Consider the following 8,298-nt stretch of genomic DNA (forward strand, 5'->3'; position numbering starts at 1 on the left):
TGCAACAATGTATGGTTCATGGAATGTGACCGTTAAAATGAAAGATGCAGGATCTCTTGAGCTTGCTTTTTAAGACTGGTCTAGAACCAAGCTAGTACAAGCCTAGGATGTCTCTTAACCATTCCAAAGAACAATTTAGTCTGTTCTATGTGCTTTTGGCTCCCTCTACAGGTGTATGTAGTACCATACAATTTATTAAAACACTGGATTACATTCTACTTGACCGCTATTTTGTAAATAACAAAATATCCCTTGCCAGCAGTGATGATTTTGAGGTTGGGTGAGCAAGGAAAGTATCCCAGGTCTTAATAACCTACCTCTGCAGCCACCAAATACAAAGCAAAAATCCAGGGCATACCCAGTAAACACTATTCAAAAAACACTTAAAGCTTATATTGGAAATTTCTGTCACACTATATGGTCATACATTGCTTAGCCCGCCACTGCGTCAAATGACCCCAGGTTTGGCAGGTGCTATCTAGTGTTTCATGTGTTGATTACCAAGGAGCTGAATCAGTGGGTAGGAAAACAGTTTATCCATCCACAACTATTGTACTGCTAGGTTCAAAAATAAAAACAGGACACATTTCAATTATTCATAATCAGGAGAAACCTGAACAGGAATGACTCCGAACGATCAGGATCAGCCTTACAGAATAAGTGATGAAAAGGAGCGCTATCGTTTTGCAGTACAGTTTCAGGTTCCAACAGCACTGTTTTGTATAAGCATCTCTTTATTCAAACAAGGAAATGTATTAAAATAAAAAAGACACAGTTAAGAGTAAAATCTGCAAGAACCTGAGCTCGAAGAGTTTTGTGGACAAGAGGATATCTAATACTTTCAATAAATGACAATCGTTTCCTATGGTGCCAAGCAGTGTTCGATACATGCTGCTGTCGGGTCAAAAAGGTTGTATTAACAGTTGTTGTTGTGGTTTATGGGGGGGGAAAGGTGAAGAAGTGTAGGTGCAGGGTGTAATCCGCAGCAGAGCAAAATAGTTTCACCAATTTCAGGAATAACCTCTCTTAAGAATGTAACCATGCAAAAAGTCTCAACTTCAAAATAAACACCACTAGAAGAATAATGAACAAAATGACTATTTATTTTTTCCGTGATCAGATTTTTTTAATAGATTCATTTTTCTTCAGAGGGAGCTCGAAATGCAGGGAGTTTGACAGGTTTTAGGGTTGTCGTATAACAAGCATATTTAAGGTTTAGAATGGTTGCCTTTACAGGCCTTTGGAAGCACTAGGACTTTTAAGTCCACAAATGGGCCCCGGAAGCGGACATATTGATGATAGTGATTTCACAATTATAAAATGTTTAGGTTATTTGACTATATTGCTGACATGCAATGCGTTAAAATAATAATAATAATAATAAAAAAAACTCAGATTATACTTAGAAACTTGTGTTTATTCAGTCAGAATAAGTATTTTTAAGGCACAGTAACACAGACATTTTCAAGTATGATATTTCTTCAAAATTAACATTCCATTGTGTTTCTAGTAAAAAGCTAAAACAAAGCATTGAACAGTTAAAGCACTTTTGATTATAAAATGTGTGCATTTTCTTAATTTAAATAAAGTATTATAGACTTAACTTTTATTTTGTTTCTTCTGCAATAAGCATAGTGCAATAAGTATTATAAATGGGTTTGTTAAAACATATTTCACATGGTAACGTCTTGTTTTTTAGACAATGAAACTTCTTATAATTTTGTTCCAATTTAAAGAAATGAAGAAAAAAAATAAAAAAAACGTAAACATACCAAACTTAACAGTTGAACAGGGCAAATTATATTCAGGAATTTTGTATTTACAGGTAAGGTACAATGACAAATCCCATATTTAAATTAAAGAAGCAGCAATAAATTTAAATACCATAAATACGATAGGTGTTACAGATATTTGCTTTTTCTGTACAGGACATTAAATACCTATTACATGTAAATGTGATGTATTCACACAGGTATTCCATAAGGAATGTATTCCTTTTTTATTTTCGTAAATCAGATTTACCAATTTGATTTATCAGTAAATGGCACAATCAACGAGCAGTACCCAGAAAAAAAGAAGAAAAAAAAAAACACCATTTCTTTTCTCTGTATTATTTTTAAGCGGCCATCATCCCGTATGTTAATTGGATTTTACAATGTGTTAAAAATAATACAAAGAAAAACCTTAAAAATGTAAATCATTGGTGATTTTGTTTCAAGGGCCTAGAAGCCAAATGCCATAAAAACACAGAGGTTATAGGGAATGACAATATGTACAACAACAAAAAAGACAAAAAGGCTGCCAATGAATGCTATGAAAAAGTGTTTTAAAAAAAACAAACAAGCCACACAACTATGGTTAGTTTCACACAATCGAGGTAATGTATAAAAATTGATTCTGATGCAAAGTTTGAAAAAAGTGGGTTTTACCAGCTGACTGGATAGTTCAATTAGATGCTATAAAACCAACAAAATCTGCAGGACCCCACTGTGTCAAAAAGGCTTGAAACGGCCAACTTTTATTTTCACAAAATGCGAATAAAAGGGAGCATACAGTAATGATTCTATCTTCTGAGGTAAGATATAACAGGATAATGTGTGCGGCAGGTTCACATTCACACAAGTGATCTTATCCGGCTATGACATGTTACAGAAGGTTATCTTCATTTCATTGCTATCAGAGCATCATATAAACAGTTTTCGACACCGCACAATAAGGGTTGAAATGGTACTGAATTATAAAGGGAGTGTTGTGAAGGATTATGCTATATACATGCAGTCATTTTCCTAACAGTTTCTATAATGTGATTAACACTTCACTGCAGAGAAGCAATATTATACATTTTTTAAGTAGAACATAACATACAAATACTCACTTTTTTTTTTTTAGAAAAGGCTCCCAAACAATAGTGTTTTACATTACGAATACAAGAAAATGGCCAACTTGAAAACATTTCTGAACTTGTAGAGTAAAACTTTATAATACTCTGGGCTCTGTATAAAAGGTCAGTTTCCCAGATCTAATAAGTGATACGGATTTTGAATGCTCGCATGAGAGGGGCACGAGAGCCATTTTTGAGAATCGTCATTTTGAGTACTCCAGCTACAAATCCATAAATGTATAGTAAGATACACTTAAAAAGCTTATAGCCATTTCCTTGTTTTAAGTTCTCCAGAATCTCCTGCCTTGAGACAGTCTATCCCCTCAACAACACATGCTCATTTGTGACACGAGTGAGAGAGAGTGAGTGTGTGAGAAAGAACTACCAGTATTGAAACACTCATTAAGTAAGGTCAACTTTAAGCCGTTTGCCGGAGAAACGTGCCGAGGTTGGCCCTTCGTAATGAATAGTGAAGTTGGTAAGTTAAGACCAAAACTCCTGCTAACTCTTCTTTAGTAAATAAACCTGTGCGGTGCAAAATAATGAAATATGAAAATAAGATGATTGTGTGAGCAGGCGCTTACCACAGAGAATGGTAAAACTAGAAGTATGTAAAAAATACAGAGTGTGCCAAAGAAAAAAAAGCTTTTGTAAAGTTAAAAAATTAGAATAAAAAGAAAGTATCAGCAACTAGTCCAGCTTGGTGCTAGGGACATTTTACAATTTATAATTTAAACATTATTATCTTCTGTCCCCATAGCACAAATAACAAAAGTTCTTCACGCTGAAATACATTTAATATTACAAAATCATAAAGCATTGAGAAGATGAGCGGATACCATAGGGCTGTGTTAACAAATACATCTGGCAGGTGTCTCATCTTAAATTTGTTTATTCTTGTTAATTTGCTATGGTCTTACACAGATTACTCCAATAAATTTAAATTATCTCCACTGGAGATTACAAATGGGTAACCGTTGTGATTTGCAGCCTGTGGCATCTAGAGCTCACTTTGTAGTCTTATTCTAGAACTCCTACATAGGAGTCCTAAATCTACCATTAATGAATTAATCCAAGTCACAATTTTTCCACAGCTGTTCTTTTACTTAGCCTCAGTCTCCACTTACTGAGAATTTCTGTATGAAATACACGACACAGATGCTTGGCTACTGACCCCAAAGGCTGCGATGAGCATTTAGCATCGCACGCACAGTAGACCCTATGGTGCCGCCTTTGAGAAGATAGACAGCATCCAGTGGGAAAGCGAGCAAGCGGAATCTTGCTTTTTTACGTAAAAGAAGGTAAACGGTTTTCTTTGCTTAAAAAAAAAAAAATTATTAAAAAAACAAAACTGCGTTTTTGCACCTTTAACATATCTATTAAAGTAAAGCTAGCTGGCTATGCCCAGTACTTTATTATTTTTTTTCACAAATTAAAGTTTTGTCTGAATTATGATTCACATTTACAAACAGATGTGAAAATAAGAAGCACAGATTTCGGGACTCTGAAATGAACTAAACTGGTATTATTGCTCTCAAATAGAGAAAGCATGTATGGAAGGATATACAAGTTGCAAATGTTATGAATATGTTAAAAAGTTTACTTACACACAAAAAAAAACCTAGATAATAATTATCTTTAAATAATACAAAAAGAAGAGCACAACAATATATTATGAATGCAATACAACATTCGAGGAAGAGTTGCACTTTTTCTCAGAGAAACAACTATGCTTCTGTGCAGCACTAGAAGCAATGGCAGGCAGTTCTGAGTACAAGTAAAACTCCCAACCCCTTTAAACGATACAAATCCAAAACAGGAAAAAATCAAATTAGTGCCTTTTTACACTATATGGGTTGTTTTAACTTGGTTACCTGTTATATGCCCGTTATCTTTCCTTCATTGTAAAAGTGACCACACAATTACATTCAGATCATCCATTGTACATTCCTATTACTGCAACATTTATTTAAAAGAACATCATGTTTTCTTCATTAATCATGCAATACTACATTGATTGCTTGAGTTTTTTCTTTTCGTTTTTTTTTTTTCGTTTGTGGAAACGTACCAAAAAAAAAAAAAAAAAACATCGGCACAAAGAAGTTTCTTGGAAGTTAGGATTTGGAAGATCACTCAAGTTTATAGTGTTTTAAACACACCATAGAGTTTAAACTTTTCAAACACTGATGATATATAGAAAAATGCAGGACTTTCAGTGAAGTTTTTATGGTTCCATAACTCCTGACAGTCTCTGCAGAGATCATTCAATTTTGGACATTTCATATTTGGTCATCATGATTTCCTGAATGAAAGAATATACAGGGTTAAATAGGCAATACGAGAACTGCCCTCTTACTGCCCTGATTTACAATACTCTTTTACCACAACCTTTTTATAAGGAAAAGGTCAAGGTGAAACATTAAACAAGCTAAATGGCTTCAATTTTCAGGTTTCCCAAAATAAAGTTCTTGACATGAACAACTTTTTACCGCAGTACATTTCACCCAAAATAAAATTATTAAAAACGCAAAAACTCACCTCATCTGAGTCCATTAATACTGGCATTGCGCTAAAAAGAAAAATGTAATAACAATTACATTAAGGTTTAAACATTCATCACATTCTGTGATAACTCCAGGAGTCCAAGCACTGTTTTTGTGAATGGGCATGTGGGGAATACCAAATGGATTCTCAATAACTGAATGTAAAGACTCCAATTATAAATGTAAGTGAATAAATAGCAAATAATATATATATATATATATGTATAATTACATGTCAGCAAAGGAGGATGGGATATTTTCTTCTACCCACTTCAAATCTTCATCCTAAAAATGAAAAAAACAAGTTTCAGGTAGCGAAACTAATATGTCATACTGCAGTTGGACTGCCTGCTCAAACACCAGAAATCAGTAAAGCAAACTGTACTTGCTTCACTGAACCCTAAAATCTCCGAGTTCAGTTTCTTAATCTGAGCAAAAAGTAAAAGTGGATGACAATAACTGGAAATACACACATCTTACAAATGCAATGCATGTGCTGCCTTTAAGGCACCGAGTTTGGTTATATAGTTTCTGAAGTGAGCAGCACACTCATAATTCCTGGGGTAGTTATGGCGTGGTCATGCCCTGTTTGCCCTTCATGAACACAATTTCAAACTCGAAATGTATTGTGATTTGTATGGTTTTGTTGTTTTTTTTTTTTCTTTTTTAATTACCTCAATGAACACCTAAACAGTGTTATACTTACAGTGTTAGCAGCAGTAGGATTTGTCGTCCCATTGGATTCTGGTTTTGATCCTCTTAATTTCATACCTTCAGCTACAAAGAAGAAAAAATATATTTTTTTAATCATCAGCTGAAGGATTTGGCAAGTAATCTTGATGTGATTTGAAATTTGTCACCTTACCCAAATGATCTGTTACTAGAAACTCCTCCACCTCATCATCAGAATCATCCATCAGAGGCGTGAAAGCGTATCTGAAAAGAAACACATAACATCAGTGATAAAAGTAATATGTAACTGCTAATGTAGATTACTAAACATACTTGACTATACTGATATTAAAAGTTACAGTTTAATGTCACTAACTGCCCCACTAAGAAAGAATACCCTGTCTGTGAGTACATCAATATACTTTCTTTAAAAATGACATCACTTACATGAGGTCGGAGCAGGAGTTGCCCTCTTCCCTAGTGGTCCAATAATTATTGCTACCGATTGGCTGCTTGGCAACAAATTTTGTTTCCGTATGTAAAAAGCCCTCTGAGTTACATCCGAACCGAAAGGACAGGAAACACGATTTGTTGGCCGAAAATAAATGGACCAAAAACAAAACTAAACATTTGCCTGAATCGTTTTTGGTCAATTTTCACAAGACTAGTTAGTATATCATGTGCATGGAGTTGTGTTCTGCAGATAATAATTTTTTATTATTTACTAGTACTTGTTTGTACTCTTCAAAAGCTTTAGAATGGACTGTTTCCTAGACGAGTCAATAGGGGATTAAAAAGGACTGTTCCAGGTTACTCTGAAAGACTACAGCGTCCCCATGCTCTTCAGTACAGCAGCAACACAACTGCATGCGGGAGGAACTAGCGATGTCAGCTACAGCCAATACTGAAAGCAGCAGGTAATATGCTCCGCTCCTTAAATAGTACACATGCCTAATAACACAACTCTGGTACACATCACAGCCAAAAGCAATCAACAGCAAACTACCGCCACAGTACCTCTGATTGTTTGCCGAAGGTCTCCATAGGAACATGATAACTAACAAGATAACGGAAAACAGGAATCTCCAGAAAGCATCGTCTACCCAGAGTTCCATCCAGTCCTGTACAACACATTACAGTTAATGACAAGACACCTGGAAGGTCACAACAGGTTAATTTGCTATTTTTGACAAACGACAATAAACATATAAATGTGTGCTGGCAAATAACACCAGCTTTTTGGAATAAACTTCCTTTTTTGAACAGCGTTTATTAGGTCATCATTAGAACCACTGAAGTGCATTCTCAATAGCCCCTCACTATTCTACTAATGATGGCCTCCTTTACACTTAAGAACCACAGGGTATGCAGGCCATTTACATATTACATTATTGTGTATGTTCATTCTCAGCCATAAACCACATTGTTGAAACCGCAATAATACACTCCACAGTAAACAAGGAAAACTATCATACTCACAGATGGACAATCTGCTAGTTGGAATTTCTTTGTGGTCCATGCCATAAATATCACAGATGCTAAAATATCAAGGAAGGAGTGTGTAAAAAAACAAACAAAAACATAGAATAATATTCCTCAACCCTGTTGAAACAGAAAAAGATAAATAAAACAAGCAATCTTACCTACTACAGCAAAAATCAAGGTATTGGTAAAGTGCCTGTAAAGTGAGTATTTCACGGCATTCTTTCTCAGTCTGAGTGTCTTCATCGTCTCTGCCAGACTCACAAATATGTAGCGAAAAGCTAAGGAAAATTCCTTATTGAAGAATGTTATATTTTTAAGAAACAATGAGAAAAAAAAATCAGGATCGGCACAAAGAGTGTATTTTTCAAAACTCTACTTTATGTACCAATGTTGGGTAATAACATTTTTGGGAGAAAGTGTCTTAATGCATGTATTTTAGTGGTTAAATATTATGCTTGGTGTAACTGAAAAGTACACATCTAGAGTCACTGCTTTAAAATCTGTTGACACAACTTGCACAAATTACAATATAAAATAAAAACGTGGGACTTTATACAGTAACTTAATCTGGGCAATGTTGACAACAAAAGGATATCCACCAGCACAAGCAAGAGTCCAGTAGAGCCAAAGGGATGCTGGCCAGTAAACCCATTTCTGACTCTTTTGTCTGCAAGATTAAAAAAAAAAAATATGTAACTGAAACCAGTGAATATTCAG

The 8,298-nt window shown here is 34.8% G+C and overlaps 1 protein-coding gene across 1 annotated transcript in view; it reads right to left on the minus strand.

The window, feature by feature from the left end:
- Positions 1 to 3,656: 3,656 nt before the first annotated feature.
- TMEM87B (transmembrane protein 87B) overlaps positions 3,657 to 8,298 on the minus strand; it is a 17,132-nt gene continuing 12,490 nt past the window's right edge. Inside the window, exons 12-20 of the mRNA XM_053459705.1 lie at positions 8,173 to 8,248; positions 7,740 to 7,844; positions 7,576 to 7,634; positions 7,114 to 7,217; positions 6,290 to 6,360; positions 6,131 to 6,201; positions 5,657 to 5,709; positions 5,420 to 5,450; positions 3,657 to 5,183 (exon numbers count right to left, since the gene is read on the minus strand). Of these exons, the coding sequence (XP_053315680.1) occupies positions 5,142 to 5,183; positions 5,420 to 5,450; positions 5,657 to 5,709; positions 6,131 to 6,201; positions 6,290 to 6,360; positions 7,114 to 7,217; positions 7,576 to 7,634; positions 7,740 to 7,844; positions 8,173 to 8,248 (612 nt within the window). The 3' untranslated portion in view covers positions 3,657 to 5,141. The remainder of the gene's footprint in view (positions 5,184 to 5,419; positions 5,451 to 5,656; positions 5,710 to 6,130; positions 6,202 to 6,289; positions 6,361 to 7,113; positions 7,218 to 7,575; positions 7,635 to 7,739; positions 7,845 to 8,172; positions 8,249 to 8,298) is intronic.

This window comes from Spea bombifrons, chromosome 3 (genome assembly GCF_027358695.1).
Source record: "Spea bombifrons isolate aSpeBom1 chromosome 3, aSpeBom1.2.pri, whole genome shotgun sequence".
In the NCBI taxonomy this organism is placed as follows: Eukaryota; Metazoa; Chordata; class Amphibia; order Anura; family Pelobatidae; genus Spea; species Spea bombifrons.